Source organism: Antechinus flavipes, chromosome 2 (genome assembly GCF_016432865.1).
Source record: "Antechinus flavipes isolate AdamAnt ecotype Samford, QLD, Australia chromosome 2, AdamAnt_v2, whole genome shotgun sequence".
Lineage (NCBI taxonomy): Eukaryota > Metazoa > Chordata > Mammalia > Dasyuromorphia > Dasyuridae > Antechinus > Antechinus flavipes.
In genome coordinates, this window is record NC_067399.1 from 223,765,724 (window position 1) to 223,786,931 (window position 21,208).

The window sequence follows — 21,208 nt, forward strand, 5'->3', positions numbered from 1 at the left end:
CAGGACCAGGACTTAAATTAAGTATGACAAACATTGGTAGAATTCCTGTGGATTTCCATTCCAGCCTCTAAATCATCCATATCAATCGACAATTATTTTTTAAGCACCTAGGATCTTAAATTAGAGTCAGAAAGGCCCTAATCTCATCCTTCACTTTCCCCTCAACTTAAAAATAAGGAAAATTGGCCACAGACAAATGAAATGACATACCCAATATCAAACAACTAGTAAGGAAGAAAAAGGCATGTGGTATCATCTAACGCCTAATCCAGCCTTCTTTTCACTGTTCCACATGATTTCTTGATGTATAATAATCACCATGTTAGGTACTGAAATACCAAGATGAAAATCAAATAGTCCCTACCCCTAAGAAACTTTCATGTTATGGCAGATACATCATCTATACAAATAAGTAAATAGAAAGGAGATACCAAGTAAATAGTAATTATTTTTGAAGGGAAAGCACTAGAAACTGGGGATATCTAAAAGTGATCTCATATAGGAGATTTCCTAGTAGAGGGGAAAGCCTGTATAGATAATATGTAATAAATCTGAAAAGATAGGTTGGAGCTAGATTGTGATGAGCTTTTAAATGTCAGTGTTGATCCAAGGGGGATTAGGAGACTACTGGAACCTCTTGAGTAGCGGAAAGACAGAATATCTTTTCAGTTCAATGTGATGCATGGAATGGGGAAGAAAGAGATTGGCAAGAGAAGATCAACCTGGGAGGCTGTGGCGCACTCCAAATTAGAAGTGTTGAGATTTTGAAGTGGAATAGTGGCCATATGAATAAAGACATAAGAACATATTTAAAAGTCATATATAAAGTATAATAGTAATAATTGCCCTCATTTGTGTAGCACCTACTACGAGGGAGGTAAGCATTTTACAAATATCTCATTTGATTCTCACAACAACTATAGGACGTATTATTATTATCCCCATGTTTACTTAGGTAAACAGAGTTTGAGTTACTTGCTAAAGATCACAGAACTAATAGGTATCTGAAACAGAATTTGAAACTCAACTCTTACTCAAAGTCCAGAATTCTACCCCTTGGGTCAATTTGCTTTTAGTAGACAAAAACTATTATTAAATCCCACCTTCTATAAAAAGCCATTTCCTATCTCTATTAATTCTGTTGCCTTCTCTCTGTGGATTATTTCCTCTTTACCTTGTAGTTATCTTTTTTGTACATAGTTGTTGACATGTTCTCTCTCCTCCTTAGAATTGTGAACTCCAGTGCAGACGTTGTTTTTGCCTGTCTTTGTATTTCAAGTGTTTAGCAGAGTGTCTGGTACATAGCATGCAATAAATGTTTTTGACTGTGTTCAGATTTGGGGGAAAGAGGAAAGAATGTCGGAGAACAAAGATGACTGATGAGGGATTATGCAAAGGCTGATCACATTTTGCCAAATTCCAACCCTGGATCACTCCCATCATCCCTCTTTGTCACTCTTCTTCATATTCTACGTACTTGAAGTGAAAGAAGTCACAAAACCTTTCTGATTGAGTCCACTACAAATTTTGTTATTGAATTTTAACTAGGCCTTCAGGCAGCATGACTTGAACCTAATCTAAAACTTAATCAGTTTTCAATCACACTCTCCCTAACAGCTCTTCCAAACCTTCTCTTCTCTCAAGATTCACATACCCTCTCAACAGAAGATCTCATCTTTACACTTCACTGAAAAAAATTAAAACTATTTGCCAAGAATTCCCTCGTCTCTACTCTGTTTATCTCACATAATTCTGATAATATTCTCCACTGTTTCCTTCTTCATTTTTGTCTGTGATGAAGAGGTGACCCTTCTCCTTGCCAGATTCTTTATGTGTACTTTTGATTTCCTCCCTTTTTTGTCTTTTCCAACAGACTGTCCTCTCATCATTCCCTCTCTTTAATCTTCAGTATGTCTCTACTAGCTCCTTCCCTGTAGTCTACAAATCCACCTATAACTTAACCATCCTAAGAAAACACTCATTTGATCCTTTTATCTCTAATGAATATTACCCCTCTATCCATTACTCCCTTCTTAACTAAACTCCTTGTTAAGCCATTTTTCAATGTCATTCTTCATGACCCCATTTGGGATTTTCTTGGCAATGATACTGGAGTGATTTGCCATTTCCTTCTCCAGATCATTTTAATACATGAGGAAACTGAGGCAAGCAGAGCAAAATGACTTTGTCCAGGGTCAGATAGCTAGTAAATATCTGAGGTCAAATTTGAACTGTGAACTCTTCCTAACTTTAGGTGGGGCATCTTATGCAGTGCAATTCCTAGCTGCCCTCTTAATGAAAATCATTTAAACCAGATGTTTCTGCTTCCTCTCCACTCCTAACTTTCTGCAGTCTGGATTCTGATCTCAATATCCACATGAAACTGCCATGGTCAAAATCACCCAAGATTTCATAATTGGCAAATCTAAAGGCTTTTTCTCAGTCTTTGTTCTTCTGACATCGCTCTGTTACATTTGATGCTGTTTACTACCTTTTTTTCCTGGATTCTGTCTCCTTTCTAGGTTTCTGTGACAGTGTTCTTTCTTGGTTCTCTGCTTATTTATCTATTTGACTGTTCCTTCATCTCCTTTGCTGGTTTTTCATCCATGTCACACATATTAACTCAGATTTCCAAAGGTATGTTTCATCTTCTTTCTCTTCATAATTTTGACAGCTTTCATTGATTCAGTTATGATCTCTCTGCAGATAATTCCCAAGTCTGTATATCTCTTCTGAGCAATAGTCCCATATCACCAATTTGCTATTGGACATTTTCATAATTATTCCAAACTCACTCTGTCCAAGTTGGAACTTATTTTATTTCCTGCCCTTCCCTCTCCCCGCTCCAATAAACCTGCTTTTCTTCAAGGCTTTCCTATTTCTGTGGAAAGTACCACCATCCTTCCAGTTACCCAAGATGGCAATTTCAATATCACCCTTAATTTCTTATTTTCACACATTACCCATATCCAAATAATTACTGATCTTGTTCCTACCTTTACAATACCTCTTATACATGTCTCTTCTCTCTCCTCACATTATTCTCTACTCTGTCATCCTACTTCAGATCCAGCACCTTGCCGAACTATTATGATAGCTTTCTAATTGGTTTCTCTGTACCAGGTCTCTTCCCTACTCCAATCCATACTCCACTAAGTTGCCAAAGTGCCTTTCCCAAAACATATATCTCACACACACACACCCTTTTCTGTTAACTCCAGTGGTTCTTTTTTACCACAAGATCAGATTCGAAGCACTTTGTTTGGCATCAAAAGCTCTTCACAAACTGGCCACTCCAGCATTTCTAACTTCGTACATTTTATTCCCTTTCACAATTTTACAATCCAACTGTACTTAAGAGTAATGTCCAACCAGCTTGCTGATCTTCACGCATAGCACATTTCCTGTTGCCATGCTTCTCTACTGGTTTTTCCCTGCGCTAATAGCACTCTATCTCTCACCTCTGCCTTGTTTCCTGCAAGATTTGGTTCAAATATCACCTTTTACAAATGGCTTTTCCCTATCTCCTCAACTTCTAAAGCTTTTTCTGTACTATCTGCTCTGTATGTATATTGTATGTATCTTTTTATATATGTAAGGTCCTTGGGAAAGAGAGACTGTTTAGCTTTTCTTTGTATCTTTAGTGCTTAGCACAGTGCCTGACCTGACAAATGTAATAAATACATGTTCATTGATTGATTGATTGGTATCTGATATAGAAATTCCTAAGATGAGTGGTTTTAGGGAAAAGATAATGAATTTTGTACAGCATGGGCTTAAGATGTTTGTAGAATTACACAATTCTACAAGAATTGTAAAGACAATTACTTGGCAGAGTAGGGTTCAATCAGGAGAGAAATTAAAACTAGATTTATAGATCTGGCATTCAATTTCATGGAGGTGATATTTGAACAAAATGTATTGATTGTGTTTGGATACATTTAACTTCAGAAACAAAGATTTTACATACTTAGCCAAGTGCCTGATATTTCCACTCATCTTTAAATTATTTCCATCTGACATGATGGGACATAAACTTTTTTTTTGGCATGGTAAACTTTTACAGACTATCCTGAAAACAAAAAATATACAGAACTTTTTATTTATATTTCTTTCCACTTTTCTGAAACAACTTGAAAAATGAATCATAAAAACATAATTTTTATCAAAGGTAAAAGGGTTGTTGCCTTCAACTTTTGCATTTACTGAAATCTAAAGGTTCATTTATACTTTAGGATATTTTTAAAGGGGGATTTAACCATCTTTAATGAAAATAAGGCTTGATTGATTTTTTCTCTTAGAGAAAATATGGAAAGAACAAGTTTAGTACACCACAGATTTTACTGAAACTTCTTTGAACTGTCAGCCTTCAATTCCCTATTTATACAGCACTTTTCTCTCCACAGGGATTTCTTCAGTGATTTACAGGCTATGCAATTATCATTTTACCTATTACTGAATTATAGCTTTATTAATCTGTGATTAATATAATAGAACTCACATCTCTCTGCTTAGTCAAACACATGTAATATGAAGAATTCAAATGAAGAAAACTTCATTTTACAAGAATTTCTTAGAATATATTTTTAAGATGAATTGTTTATCATTAAATCAATCAACAAATTTTTATTGGCCTGGATAGTCAACTTTTAAGTGTTATGAAATATGAGAGGGAGTTTACAATCTACTTAAGAAGATAAGACATATTCATATAAAAAGCTAATTGACAATACAGATTTGTGTATGATGTATCAATAAATGGATTAGGAGGAGGAAGAGATTACTGGGGATTAGAAAGATCTGGGAAGCTCCAGAGTAGAGGTAAGGCTTAAGGTGAGCATTAAAGCCCTAGCAGGGTTTGGATAGGACTGAAGGAAAAAAGTAAGTGGCATGAGTAATGGCAAGAATTTTAAAGGTGTTGACAAGAGACAAAGAAAAGCAGCATGGCTAGATTTCAGAGGCAAGGTTTGAAGTACTGCTATGCAGAACCTTGAATGCAAATTAAGATATGTTTATAGGCCATAAGAAAACCATTAAAGATTTCTGAAATTTTAAAGGAATTGAACAGTCAATAAGTCTGACAGCTTATTTTATTAATTACTTACAATGTAGCAAGAATGTTAGCACTTTTCCTCTATAAAGCCATATATTAGACTAGCTATTAATAACAGTCAAGTACCATACTAAATATCTGTGATAGCCAGTGGTCAACATTTACTTATTGCCTTACAGTTTGCTAAGCACTATGCTAAATGCTTTACAAATTTTATCTCAATTGATCCTCACAACAACCCCAACCTAAGAGATAGGTACCTGATTTTACAGATAAGAAAACTAAAGAAACAGAAGTTAAGTGACTAGCCTAGTGTCACAAATCTAATGAGTAGTCTTTCTACTCTAGCTTCAGGATGCTATCTACTATCTCTAGACCTAGAAGATAACGACACAAAAAAATAAAGTAATATTTCAGCTCACATTTATTAAAGTGCCTGCTATGTTCTAGGCATTGAGGATACAAGTACAAAGAAAGATACAATTCCTATCCTAAAGAAGCTTTCTATAGGCAGGCCATATAGTATATACATAATAGATAAATATGATACAAGGTGGAAAGTTAGTAGGGAAAAAAGAAGAAAACTGATCACTTGGGCACTCTAGGAATATTTAAAAAGGAAGAAGGCACCAACATGTAGGGAGATCAAGGAAGACTTCAGTGATCATGGGCGGGTATTGAGTCTTATTTATCTTTGTTCCTTCAATTCCACCTAGGACAGTATATTATTAGCAATTAACATGTTTTTGTTAAAGACATGAATGAAAGTCATAGCCATTGAATAGTGATTTAAAATTTTTATTTCTAAACCACAGTTATGGAATTTATGAAATCACATCACCTGTTCTTCTTTTGGTTTATGTATCTATTTCTGTGCTCTTGTAATAGAATTCAAGCTCTGCTGTCCTTAATGAGAGATAAGATAATATAGTTTCTCCTAAAACTAGACAGATTGACCTGGACTTGACAATCCAAAGCACTGATTTATTTAATCTCAATAATATAATAAAATATTAAGGTTTCTCAAAAAGACAAAAGAAATTATATTTCTTTATAGATTTGGAAAGTAGCCTTTCATAGCCTTTCAGCATTTTCTTACCCATACTGATTTGTTGTTGTTGTGATTGTTGTCTAATCGCTTCAGTCTTGTTCAAATCTATATGATTCCATTTGGGATTTTCTTGGCAAAGATATTGAAGTGGTGTGTCATTTCCTTTTCCATCTCATTTTATAAATGAGGAAACTGAGGCAAGCAGGATTAAGTGATTTGCTCAGGTTCACACAACTAGTAAGTGTCTGAGGCCTGTTAGAATTCACATAGTCTTTCTGACTTCAGCACCCTGTCCATTGTTTTCTAAACATCTGTCCCATTTTAACTGAACTTTTTGTCCCAAAAAAGTTGATACAGGCTGTTGTTATATGAAATAATATTTTCTCTTATGTAAAAGCCATTTCCCCCCAATTTTTTAACATTTTTATTTAAAGTTCCTTCCTCCTGTCTTCCTTCCCCCCAAGATGTAAGCAATCAGATGCAGGTTGTACATGTGCAGTTACATAAAATATTTCCATATTAGTCATTATGTATAAAATACCTTGTTGAATAAAAGGGAAAAAATGAAAGAAAGTGAAAAATAGCATGCTTCAGTCTGTCTTCAATCAATATCAGTTCTTTCTCTTGAGGTGTAGTATGTTTCATCATTAGTCCTTTGGGATTGTCTTAAATACTTGTGTTGCTGAAAATAAGTTATTCACAGTTCTTCATTGAACAATATTGCTATTATTGTGTACAGTGTTCTCTTGGTTCTATTTATTTCACTGTGCATTAGTTAATGTGAGTTTCCAGGTTTTTCTGAAATCATCCTGCTTGTCATTTCTTAACACAAAATAATATTCCATTACAATCATATACCACAGCTTGTTTAGCCATTTCCCAGATGATTTCCAAGTCTTAACCACCACAAAAAGAGCTGCTATACATTTTTTTTTTCAAATACAGCTCCTTTCCCCCCCTTTTTTTTAAATGTCTTTGGATATAGGCCTAGCAGGGGTAAAAGCCATTTATTTTTAATAATCAAAATGGTTAAATTTGCCTTACAGCCACATAAAAAATAAAAAAATTCCAAAGGAAATTGGAAATGATAGAATTATTCATTATAGAAATGAACAGATGAAGTGCAAGATAAACTGATATGAAATTTCTCTTTCCTTGGCATCATTAATTTACTTCTATAAACCAAACTCCTCTGTAGTAAGCCAGAATTCCAGCTGTGATGATGTAAGTCCATTTGGTGGCACATGAAAAAAACCACCAACATTGAGCTAAGGGAAAATATACGTTAAGAAATTGTGAATAGGAATAAGAAGCATAAATTACATCAGTATTTTTGTAATGATACATCCACTTAAGAGGCATGTAATAAAATACTTGTAGGAGTTTGGTTCTGTGTGGTCCATGTATAACCAAATCATGGGCCAGAGTGGTCTGGTGATAGTTACAAATGATATTTTAAGATGAAAATCTCTACAGATGTTAAGAAAAATAGAGTGAATATCCCCAGGATGAAGAGATTGCGTGGGCATCCTTCAAGATCTAGCCAGATTTGTTTTGAGTACTCCCCTCCTCCTCATATGTTCTTTGGCCATAAATCAAATTAATATTGGTAACATGGAGGGAGAAAAAAGAAATCATTTCAAAACATATTGAAGCATATTTCAATATCTAACATATCTCCATTTGCCTGAAAAAATTCTTTGAAAATGGGTAATTCTAATTTGTTATTTCATAAGATTTTGGATTTAAAATTAAAAAGGACCTTAGAGGCCATTAAATCAAACTCCTTTATTTTACTGATACAGAAACAGACACAGAATATGTGATTGCCTTTGTGACTTGCAAAGGATCACACACCTATTAAGTGTCTAAGATAAGATTTGAATCTTGGTCTCCTAGGAAACAGCACAAGCAGAGACAGCTAACTCCAAGATAGAGCAGTTGCCTTTGTATCAACATGGCAAAGTAGAACATAGAACCTCAATCTGGTGTCAAAGGGCCTGCATTCAAATCCCAGTTCTGCATCTGTGTGATATTGGGCAAATCACTTAAATTTCTTTTGACCTCAATTTCCTCATTTATAAAATGAAGGGATATGACCTCTAAGGGCACCTTTTTTTTACATATTTTCTTTCTTGCCTATCTCTCCCATAGGCAAAGGCTTAAGGGAAAGAAGCTTATAAGAAATATGCTTAGTCAAAGTAAATTCCCACACTGGCCATGTCTAAAAAATATCTGCACCCAGAATCCATTACCTCTCTGTCAGGAGGTGGGTAACATGTTTCATCATCATCAGTCTTCTAGAATTGTGGCTGGGCTTAAGTCTTTCAGAATTGCTTATCTTTACAATGATGATGTTACTGTAAGAATTGTTCTCCTGGATGTGATTCCTTCCCGCTACTTCAGTTCATATAATCTTCTCAAGTTTTTCTGACTCTTTCATCTTATCTTATGGCACAATAATATTCTCTTCTTTTCTAAAATATGATCGTTCTCTGGGAACAGATTTCTTGGGGAGGTTCTGGAGGCAGCTTTAGTTTCAGTTCAGAGTAATAATCACCTCAAATGCAGCCAGCTGTGAAAAGTTCAGATTCTTTATTGTCTCTTCCAAAATAACCTGGTTAATTTTCTTAGAGGCCTATCTCCCTCCTTGGTTCCAAGAGTTCTTGCAGCTTGTCCTTTGTCTCTTCCATCTTCAGCTTCAGCCTCCAGCTCCCTCTGAATCTCCAGTTCTGAATCTCCCAACTGAATTCTGGCTTTCTGTCTCCTCAACTGACTGACCCCTAACTGAGGCTCTAAGAGCTTCTTATATATGATCTCTTAAAGGTGGGAACCCAAAGATTGACTCCTCCTCTGAGAGTGGGATTGTGGGAGGTATAACTTGTGAATCTCTGGGACTTGTGAACTCTAATGTGTGAGCTAATGTGTGAACTCTCAAAGGTGTAAACTTAAGTACATAAGCATTGTTTCTATCAATTCCAGTGAGTTAATACTTTGTAAGGATTCTAATACATTACATTCATATATCATAATTTGTTCAGCCAGTGCCATTTGATGGACACCCTTTTCGTTTCCAGTTCTTTGACTCCATAAAAAGAACCGCTACAAATAATTTTATACATATGAATCCCTGAAAGGCAGAGGCAGCATATGCCAGGCAGTTCAGACCATTTAACTAACAAGATCCTTAGAGCTTGAGGGAAACAGCCTAGGATTCTGAGCCCAAGAACCTGGGGAATAACAGAGCCCCTAACTCACTAGACTTAATTCTAATCTATACCTGAAGCTATCATTGAAGGCAGTAATTGTTGGTTAAAAAAAAAAAAATGGTGTGAGGGACGGGGCAACCTTTCCATCAGCACCAGAAATAATTGCTAACCGACTGCACAGGATCCTGAGAGTGAGAACATTTGTCTCCCTCCCCTAGACTCCAGTTCTGCTTGGGGGAAATAACTCGCCCAAGCAACAGCCACAGAATAGGGAAATCAAACCGGCAGGATACCTTTGAAAGAGAGAGAAGAAACAGCATGTACCAGGCAAGTGAGGTTATCATCATGTCCCCTCTGACCTGGATGGAGACAGGCAAGGCGCCCGAATCCAAAAACTTGGGGAATGACAATGCTTCCAACTTAACATCTACAGCCATCATCTTGGGAAACAACCTGGGTAGAGCTGGAGCTTGGCAGTGACCACAGCTACATCTGTTAAAAAAAAAAAAAAAAAAAAAAGTACTTGCCACCTAACTGCTTAATTATATCAATGGTTCTGCCTCAGAAACTGATCGTTTTGTCAGTGGTAATAAGAAGAGGAGTCACCATCTGCCCTTACTAAGCACCATAAAGAATTTTCCATCGGACTTTAAGTTGACACATTCCTTATGTATTTATTGTTTCTCCCATTTAAATGAGAGCTCCTTGAAAGAACTGTCTTCTTTTTGTATCCATATGTGTAGAGCAGTGCTTTGTTTATAATGTGTTTTTTCAATACTTGATTCATTCGTTCATTAAAAGGTTTTTCCTTCTCTCAATTATTTCTTTAATCTAAATCCAGAAATAATAATGTATATTGAGAGTCAGGGTTGGAAGAACATCAAGGAAAATAATAAATTTTTAACTTAGTATTTATTTTATTTAAATTCTATCTGAAAAAGGAGACATTTTCAATCAGGACTCACACTGTATTATTTTAAGACTATACTGTGAAAGTTGATTCAGACATGTTCTCCAAAAGGAGATGATTTGATCTTAGAGATATGACAAGCCTACTACAACTCCTTCAGAAACAATGAAATACTAAAAGAACTAGAGAAAGTCCTTAAGTCCATGGGTTAAAGCCTTATTATAAAATTTATAGAAAGAAACAGAAAAGAATCACAAAGCATAAGAGGGCCTATATATTGGGTTCATTTCATTCACTGATGATAACTAAGTTACAGTTATGTTCATCTTTTAAAATGTAATTTAAAATGTATTCAGCTTATAAAATAAAATATAATCATAAATATAACTTAAATATAAAATATAAATTAAAACATAATTAAATAAAAATAAAATGTCTCAGCATGTACACTTCTACTGCTCTTTGTAACCATAAGATTATGTTTCTTGAGAATATAACATATTTTAGTAATCTTTGTATTCTCCACAATTTAGCACAAATGTTTTGATACAATAGTTACTCACTTATTTGAATGATGTAATGACCTTAAAACTATTTATTGCCCTTTTGGAAATATCTCCCTGTAAAATCTACCTCCAGCTACTATTACTAATTTTTATATTTTAGATTTAGTTTTACTTTTGATCTTTATTTTAATAATTTCATCAATATAAAAATGTTAGTTTATAAGGAGATAGTTACAATGCGATTTTAATAGGCTCTAGAAATAAGCAATATTAATTGCCACAGCAAAAAGAAAAAAAAGAAAGAAATAATATTGTTCTAGTTATTTATAATGCCCTATACTGAGATGCACCCAACTATATGACACTTGATTTTTCTCACAGGAAAAACAAAAAAAGGAATTTAAAAGAAGTTATGGGCTATGACTCACAGAAGTAAAAAATAGGATAATTCAATACCTACCTAGTATTGGAATCAAGCCAACTTGCTAAAGATAACTCATCGTTGGCAAAGATATTCCTACTATAAGAGGATTCCCTTGCAGCCAGCTTTCCCCCTCTCCTCCATTAAGTTAAAATATTAATAGGACTTGGGAGGCAGTGTGGTATAGTGGAATGCTGTACTGAGAATCAGAAAGACCTATATTCAGATCCTACCTGAGACACCTATTGGCTGTGTGATCTTGGACAAGTCACTTAACTTCTCAAAGCTTCCATTTCTTCACCTATAAAATGGAAATAATAGCATCTATGTCACATTGCTATATTAAACAAGATGCTATATTTAAAGTACTTTGCAAATCTTGAAGCACAATGAGACTGTTAACTAATATTATTGGGATCTTGATAATATAAAATGAATGAAAATAAGAATCTTTAAAATTTCTAAGAAGACATAGAAGAGATGAAGGATTATTTTCTGAAGAAGCAGATATCAAAGGAGAATAACAGAATATCTCAAAGCCCATTGAACCATTGGTCTCTGGCAGTACTTTTGCCATAACCCATGGAGGATTTGGGCTCCTTCCTATCTTTCTATCTTTTACCTCACATGTACCCGGAATATATACTTGTCATACTAGACTACTTATTTATTCCCCTAACTGGATATACTGTCTACTGCTGGCAGACATTTGGATTTTTGCTTGTTTGTAAAAAAGCTTTATTCATGCTTTTGGTTTTTATACCAAATTGTACTTTCTGCAGGAGGCCTTTTCTTAATCTTACCCCCACTCACCCTCTAGTAGCTAGTAAGATTTCTCTCTAACATTACCTTCTATGTATTGTACCTGTATATATCCTATATATGTGTAGTTATTTATAAGTTTGCAGTTTTACATGTATCTCTCTCCTATTAGAATATAAGATCCTTGAGGACAAGGAATGTTATTTTTTCCTTTCTCATCTCCAGTAAGAACAAAGGAAAAAAATGGATGAATGGATGGATGGACTTGTTAAGCATTGACTGTGTGCTGGAAATACAGATGCAAGTGCAATGTGGGCTTGATTTTGAAGTCCATGTTGGTCTGAGTTACTCCATAAAATAGGGGGCTCCAGAAGGAAGTCACTAGTAGGAGTTGGGGGGGAAGAGTTGTATAGACCTTGCAAAGAGAAATTACAAGGTGAACAGAGTGAAGGGATAATAAGATATTCTAGAACAAGAAGGTTCCAGGTATAGAAGAAGTTCTAGGAAGTCCCTGGCACATAATAAGGACTTATTAAATGCATATTGTTTGATTTATTGACATCACATTCTGTCTTTTAGAAACATGTTCTAGTCTTCTTGCTAAAGGACATATTCAACTAAAGATTCTCAGTAGCAAACACCCCTTCCCCATGAGGGCCAAAGGATTAACAAGGAGCCTCTGATGATTCATATCCTTTTAGCAAGAAGCTAAAGTGTGTGTCCATCCCTATGGAGCTGAAGTTAATCAAAACTAACTGATGTGGTGATTGATTCTAATAACATATGCTACACCCATAATCCCTAACATCTCTACCAAGAACTTATGTGCATTTGTGCAGGTTACTCCCCATTCCTGGAGTTTACTTGAACCACTAATATTCTCAATGATTAGCATACTCCTGTTCCCTTAAATTTATCCCATTCCAGTGATCATGAACCCCTGCTGCCAGTGTACAAGCCCCGTTCCCCATCTTCAGCTCAAGCCCCTCCCACTCTACCCTCTGCAGTGTCTACTCTATTACTAACAAATTTTTTTCATCTTAAAACCTCTTTCTTTCTTACATTTTCTGGCCCTCCCCAAGGAATGTCTCTCTCTTAATAACACACTTCCCTCACTACCCTTTATAGAACTGGCTACATTTTTGTCTCCTAATCCCTACTCACTAGTTATGATGAGGGAGTTAGAATATTCACTACTCCCATTGACAATAAAAGGCTTTCCTTCAATCACCTTCGATAAGTAACCTCTTCTCCTTTGATGTTCCCTCTCCAAATTTATCACCCAATCCAGGTCTTGAAAGCTATTATCTATACATCACCAGGATATTCTCCTTTTTTCCTCAGTGAGTTCAATGCCTGGCTCAGTCTTTCCTTCTCATCTCTTGCTTCATACTATGGGACTTCAGCATACATATTCATAGTACCATATTGGTCTCAAGTACCATAACATTCTAATTTACCTCAGTTTATTCAATTTCCATGGACTGTTGTACCATTTCATCTCAGCTACATATAGAGATGGCCATATCCTTGATCTTCACATCACTCACAAATCTTCTGCTTCCGTATTTATGAATGTAAAATCATCTGATCATAATCTTTTATTTAACATTTCATCTTTCTATATGTCTTATGATCTCTAATACAATTCTTCAACCAAAACACGATCTCTGTTCCCTCTGTTCTTCATTTCCTCCCCTGGCCATTATCCCTGCACTGGTTACATTATCTTCTCTTTCCATTCTCAACTCAAAATCTTCTATTGTTCAGCTATTCCCCAATTGATAGGCATCCCTTCACTTTCCAAGGCTTTGCCACCCAAAATGAGCTGATATTAATATTTTTGGAAATATGGGTCCTTATCCTTTGTTTTCTATCTCTTTAAGGATATAGACATAGTAGTTGCACTTCCAGGTCAAAGACTATTCGTGGTTCCTTAGTCCTTTGGGCTAGTTCCAAATTGTTTTATAGAATGGTTGAATCAGTTCACAACTTCACCAACAATGCATTAATGCTCATTTTTCCCACATCCCCTCCAACATTGTTCGTCTTCCTTTTCTGTTTACCTTTTCATGCTTCTCTTGAGTATTGTATTTGGAAGTCACATTTTTCTATTCAGCTTTAATCTTTTCATCAAGAATTCTTGAAAGCCCTCTGTTTCATTGAATATCCTTTTTTTTTTCCTCCTGAAGGATTATACTCACTTTTTTAAATAAGTGATTCTTAATTGTAATCTTAAATCCTTTGCCCTCTAGAATATCATATTCTAAACCCTCTAATCTTTAATGCAGAAACTGATAAATCTTGTGTTATCCTTGACTGTGGTTCCACAGTACTTGAATTATTTAGAAGGGTTTTGGGGGGCATAATTTACATGGTTTTATTTTTCTAATTTATTTGTTTATTTTAAATGATAGCTTTTTAATTTCAAAATACAGGCAAAGATTATTTCCAACATTCACCTTGTAAAACCCTGTGTCCCAGATTTTTATCCCTCCCTTCCCCTTACTATCTCCCCAAGTTTGCAAGCAATCCAACATACATTAAGTATGTGTAGCTCTTTTATACATATTTCCACAGTTATCATGCTGTACAAGGAAAAAAAGGAGAAAAAAGCAAGCAAACAGCAGCCAAAAAGTTGAAAATGCTAGTTGTAATCCATATTCGTCCCCACAGACCTTTCTGGATTCAGATAGCTCTCTCACAAGTCTGTTGGAATTGGCCTGAATTACGTCATTGTTGAAAATGGCCACGTCCATCAGAACTGATCGTTATATTATCTTGCTGTTGCCTTGTACAATGATCTCCTGGTTCTGCTCATTTCACTAAGTCTCTCCAGGCTTCTCTAAAATCATCCTGCTGATCATTTCTTATAGAACAATAATATTTCATAACATTCATATACTATAACTTGTTTAGCCATTCTCCAACTGATAGGCATCCACTCAGTTTCCAGTTCCTTGCCACTACAAAGAGGGCTTCTACAAACATTTTTGCACATATAGGTCCTTTTCCCTTTTTTATGATCTCTTTGGAATACAGTCCCAGTAGAGATACTGCTAGATCAAAGGATAATTACAGTTCGATAGTCCTTTGAGCATAGTTCCAAATTGCTCTCCAGAATGGTTGTATCAGTTCATAACTCCACCAACAATGTATTAGTGTCTCAATTTTCCCACATCCCTTCCAACATTTGTCATTATCTTTTCATGTCACCTTAGCCAATCTAAGAAATGTGTAGTTATACCTCAGTCAGAATTGTCTTAATTTGCATTTCTCTAAGCAATAGTAATCGAGAACATTTTTTCATATGACTAGAAATGATTTTAATTTCTTCATCAGAAAATTGTTTTTTTCATATTCTTTGACCATTTGTCAATTGGCAAATGGTTTGTATTCTTATAAATTTGAGTCAATTCTATATATATTTTAGAAATGAGGCCTTTATCAGAACCCTTGGATGTAAAAAAATTTTTCCCAGTTTTCTGCTTCCCTTTAATCTTGACCATATTTTTGTCTTTTTGCCCTCTTTTTAATTTAATGTAATTAAAATTATCTATTTTGCATTTCATAATGTTTTTCAATTTTTCTTTGGCCATAAATTTCTTCCTTCTCCATATCTGAGAGGCAGTCTATCCCTTGTTCTTCTAATTTGCTTATAGCATCACTCTTTATGTCTAAATCATGAAGCTATTTTGACCTTATTTTGGTATAGAATGTTCAATCATTTCTTTATAACTGCTTGTCATATTCTCTTCTTGACATGGGAGCACTGAAATGTGGCTACAATATTTCAGGGAGTTTTCATTTTGGGATCTCTTTCAGGAGGTAATCAGTGGATTCTTTCTATTTCTATTTTACCCTATGGTTCTAGAATATCTGGGCAGTTTTTCTTGATAATTTCTTGAAAGAAGATGTCTAGGCTCTTTTTTTTTGATCATGGCTTTCAGAGTCCAGTGATTCTTCAATTTCTTCCCTGAATCTATTTTCCAGGTCAATTTTCTGATGAGACATTTTACATTAATTTTTTCATTCTTTTGGTTTTGTTTTATTGTTTCTTGATTTCTCATAAAGTCATTCGCTTCCATTTGCGCAATTCTAATTTTTAAAGAATTATTTTCTTTAATGAGCTTTTGTAGCTCCTTTTCCATCTGGCCAATTCTATTTTTTAAGGAATTTTTTCTTCAATCAATTTTTATGCCTCTTTTTCCATTTGGCCAGTTCTGCTTTTTAAGGCATTCTTCTCATTGTTTTTTGTACTTCTTTTACCATTTGGCCTAGTCTGCTTTTTAAGGTATTATTTTCTTTGGTATTTGTGCGTGTATGTGTGTATCTCCTAATTTACCAAGCTGTTTGTTTTTCATGATTTTCTTTCATCACTCCCTTTTTTCTCCCCAATTTTTCTTCTGCTTCTCTTATTTGGTTTTTTGAAGTTATGGTATATGAATGTTATAGAATATTGTTGTTCTATAAGAAATGATAAGCAGAATAATTTCAGAAAAGCTTGGAAAGTTTTACATGAACTGGTGCTAAGTAAAGCCAAGAGAACATTGTGCATAGTAACAACAAGATTATATGATGATCAACTGTGATGAACTGGGCTTTTTCCATAAATGAGGTCATTCAAGACAATTCAAATAAACTTGTGATGTAAAGTGCTATCCACATCCAGAAAGACAAATATGGAGACTTCATGTGGATCAAAATGCAGTATTTTCACCTTTTTTGTTATTTGCTTGGTTGTTTCTTTTTCCTTTCTCATTTTTTCCCTTTTGATCTGCTGTTTTGTTTTTTTTTTTCCCCCACATGGAAATATATTTAGAAGAATTGCTCGTGTTTGGATTGGATTATTGGATTGCTTACTGTCTTGGAGAGAGGGAGAAGAGAGAAAAAGGAAAGAAATCTGAAACACAAGGTTTTGAAAACCTTGAATGTTTTCATTCAAGGAATGTTGAAAACTATCTTTACATGTATTTGGAAACATAAAATACTATTTAAATTTTTAAAATCTTTTTTTGAGGTTTTTCATATCCTGAGGACAATTTATAACTTTTCTTGAAGGCTTTTAATATTAGAACTTTGATTTTGTTATCTTCTGAGTGTGTTTTGATCTTCCTTGTTACCATAATAACATTCTGATTAGAATTTTTTTCTGTTGCTTACTTATTTTCTGAGCCTTTTTTTTTTGACTTCTGACTCTTTGTTAAAGTGGGACTATAATTCCAGAGTGGAGGATACACTGACTGAAACTTCAAGGATTTTATGCAGCTATTTTCAGAAATTCTTCTAGGTATCTGTAAGTTTTCAGTTCTTCCAAGTATAATCTAAAGAGAACTGTGTTCTGGTCTGTGACTGTCTTCAAGCACTCTTTACTCTATTTCCTCCTCAAGTTCTAGTGTGCTGATTGATGACACTCCCAGGATTGCAATCTAGATTTGCATATGGGCAAAGCAACAGATTTTTGCCGCCAGTACTAGCAAAGAAACTCCTGTAATCTCCTTCTGACCCATACCCCTTTACAATCTATGGACTGAGCTTTCTGGAAGCAGCTGCTACTGCTCTTGCTGCTGATTCAGGGGCTTCCAAGGTGTGCTCATGGGATTGAGTCTGAGCTCTATTCTTACCCAGGTATGACAAGCCTTTCCTGCAACTTTCTAAGTTGTCTTTAGCTGTAAAATTATTTCATCCCATCCTTTTGTGGGTTCTATTACAGGAATTGTTTTATGGCATCTTTTAAAGGTATATAGGAGTGTTTGGGAGAGAGCTCAGGTGAGATAGTGCCTTTTTTCTGCCATCTTGGCCAAACTTTGTCTCTTTGGGCATCCTTTTTATTCCTCTCAGCCTCACACTTCACTGGGAAAAAAAAAAAAAAAAAACAGTCTGAGTCAGATTTCTCTTTTCTTCCTTCGTCCTCATTTTATATCCCTGAGACATCTCTCTACTGTCTCCTTCACTCTGATCTCTGATGAAGAAAATAATCCTTCTTACATCATTTAAACAAATTAAAGAAATAAAGAAGAAATTTCCTTTCAGAATTATGGTTAAGAAACGAATTGATGACCAAATCCTTGTTTGTAAGGGTCTCGGAACAATTTATGCAATAGCATTACAGAGAGAAATTAAGACTTAAGCTTTCTGATCAGTACAATGACCATGATTCCAGAGTGCTGATGATGATCTATGTACTTGCCTCCTTTCAGACAGGGGATGGATTTAAAATGCTGAATAATAAATACTTGTGCTCAGATACAATGTGAGAATTTGCTTTCTTTTATTAAGCATTTTTGTTACAGAATTTTGTTTCTCTTTTAAATTGGGATAGAAAGAAAAAAAATTACGTGCTTGTTAATTGAAAATTTAAACTTAAAAAAATTTTAAAGGTGGCCCTTCTCTTTGCCAGGCTTTTACATATATCCTTGAACCTATTCTTTCCTCCCTTCTTTAACAGATTGCTCCCACTGTCATAACCACACTTTCTTTTATCTTCAGTCCTTCCCTATGTACTAGTTCCTTGTCTGATCCCTAGAAACATGCCCCTGTCTCCACCATCCTTAAAAAAAAAAAAAAACCAATAAACTTAACCTAAAATTATCCACTAGTTATCCTATATCTCTTCTATTTTTCATGATTAAACTCCTTGAGAAAGCTACAAAAATTCCTCTGCTTCTTATTCTTGTACTCTTTTCTAAAACCTTTATAAACTGTTTTTCAGCTTCATCATTCAGCTTTAATTGTCTTATTCAATGTTACCAATGATGTCTTGATTGGCAAATCTTGTGGCTTTTTCTTAATCTTCATTTCTTTCTTTTGGTGAGGCAGTTGGCTTAAGTGGCTTACCCAGGGTTACACAGTTAGGAAATGTTAACTATCTGAGACTGGATTTTAACTCAGACCTCCTGATTTCAGCATCGAGTGCTCCATCCACTGTGCTATCTACCTGTCTGCCTTTTCTTAATTTTAAGTCTCTTTGAGTTCTTTTGGATATTGTCCCTCATTCTTCTGTGCAGTATCTCCTCTCTACATTTTTGTTTTCTCTCATAGTTTGTCTATCCAACTTGCTTCTTTTCATTCTGCTTTGGTGGTTCTTTATCCATGTCATGGCAATCAATCTTATGTATCCCTTTAGGTTTTGTCCTAGACTATTTTCTTTTTTTCTCCATCCTATCTCATATGATGATCTCGTTCCATGGGTTCAATTTTAATCTCTTTGCAAATGATTTGAAGATGTATATATCCATGCTGAGTCCCTCTTCTGACCTGTAGTTACAAAACTCCAGGTGCAACTGAGTATCCTATAGATAATTAAAATTCAGTATATCGAAAGAGAATTCTATTTTCCCCAAAATTCTTCCCAGTTATCCTGTTTCTACTATCATCTTTCCAGTCACTCAGGGTTGCATCCTTAGAGTCTCCTTGGATTCCTAATCACTCATCTCATGTATCAAATCCATTGTCAAGTCTTACCAGTTTCACCCCTTTACAGCATCTTTCCTGTGCATCTCCCTCTCTACTCATACATCCACAGTCCTAGTTCTGAACCTCACCACCTCTTCCCTGCACTATTTTAGTAGCTTTCTAACTAGTCCTCCTGTATCACAACTCTCCCTACTTCACTCTATCATCCACTTAGCTGCCAAGGTAATTTTTTCTAAAGTATAGTTCTAATCATATCACAATATTCTGGGTAAGTAGTTCATCGGGCCTCTTAGTACCTCCAATTATGAAAATCACTACAAGCTTCTTCCATTACTGGGTAGTTCTAATTAGAAGTTTTCTATTATATTAGATCAAAATTTACTTTCCTGTAACTTCCATCCAGTTTTATCCTTTTGGACTAAGCTGATTAAGTCCAATCCATATTTCATGTATCAGCACTTCAAATAGTCATGAAATGTTTTTCATTTTAGATAGGAAACAATTAGAACATTAATTCATAGTGTAATTCTCTGGGCTAAAATATCAAGTCTAACATCTTATATTAAAAGGATTAATTAGTTTATGTTTATAAAGTATAGTGTAGATATGCCCTTTTTAAATGTTAATTTTTCTAAAAACTACATCATAGCATTTTGCTAAATGTAAAAGCTCTAATGTTCATCATTTCTTTGGTACAGGTTGGCAAAGATTCTTTTGGCAGTGATTATATAGAAAACTTAAAACGAAATGGTATTTCTACAGGTAAAATTTTATCTTTTAAAGTTTACAAGATCTTTTTCTTTGTTCTTATTATGAAAAGAAAAAAGAAAGTTGTCTATAAAAAGATTTATTGTTGCATTATCCTCTCCTGGCCAAATATTTTTTTTCTCCCTCAGTATTTTGTCTAGTATAGTTTCTGTAATTTAATTCTTTAATGATCATTTCTTCCAGTAGAGAGGTAAAATAAAAACAGGTTATTACTGTTTATAGTAACCTGGCTTCAAACTGAGATGGCAGAGAAAATAAGAGTATGCAGATGCAAAAGACATTTCAGATATAACTGGATACTTTCAGAAAAGGTAGAGTTGGTACATAGAAGTTCCATTCAATAAATATTTATCAAATGCTTGCTATGTATTAATCAAGAGACAGGATCAAAAACCAGCCTTGGAATAGGAAAGTCCTGGCTTTAAACCCAGTCTCAAGGACATATTTCAACCCTTGACAAATTAACTTCTTAAAGCCCCAAGCATATCTCTAAGAGTATAAATTGCAGGTCAATTTTCTTTAAAATTATATACTCCTAATGTGATGTCTATCTATATTGTTAGTATTGGTTTCCTCATTGAGAGTTCTCTGGTCAATGAACATATAAGCCCAGACCTGAAAACATAGTGCATACATGCACACGTGTGTGTGTGTACATATATATCCATGTATACAATAAGTGAATGCTTATATGTGTGTACTTGCACATATGTGTGTATTATATAAAACTTATCTAGTATATTTTCCTCATTTTATTGGGGGGAAAAAAAACTGGCCTATACAAGTGGAACAGTGTTTCCGAAGCCACACATTTAGTTAGTAGTAGGAATATTAATAAAACTCAATTTCAAGTCTTTTCAGTAAATGAAAGAAAAAATAATTTAGGAGAGAAAAGCTGAAAAAGGGAAGGAGGTCTTATATGCCCTTTATAATATATATTCCAAAGTAGTTCATCTCAAAACAATATAAGGCTGGACCCCAAAAAAAGAGAAATAGTTTGATGGAATAGAATAAATATACCAGACAACAAAAAATTAGTATTAGTGAACAAACTAGTATAGAAAAAAAGAAAGAAAATTAGATAAAATGTCTGAATTGTGATGATTCCTTTT

General features: G+C 34.7%; 1 protein-coding gene across 2 annotated transcripts in view; it reads left to right on the top strand.

Moving 5' to 3' along the window:
• RBKS (ribokinase) overlaps positions 1-21,208 on the top strand; it is a 133,292-nt gene that overhangs the window by 54,110 nt on the left and 57,974 nt on the right. For both annotated transcript variants that reach the window (XM_051976229.1, XM_051976230.1), the window contains exon 3: positions 20,027-20,090. In XM_051976229.1, coding sequence (XP_051832189.1) covers positions 20,027-20,090 — 64 coding nt within the window. The remainder of the gene's footprint in view (positions 1-20,026; positions 20,091-21,208) is intronic.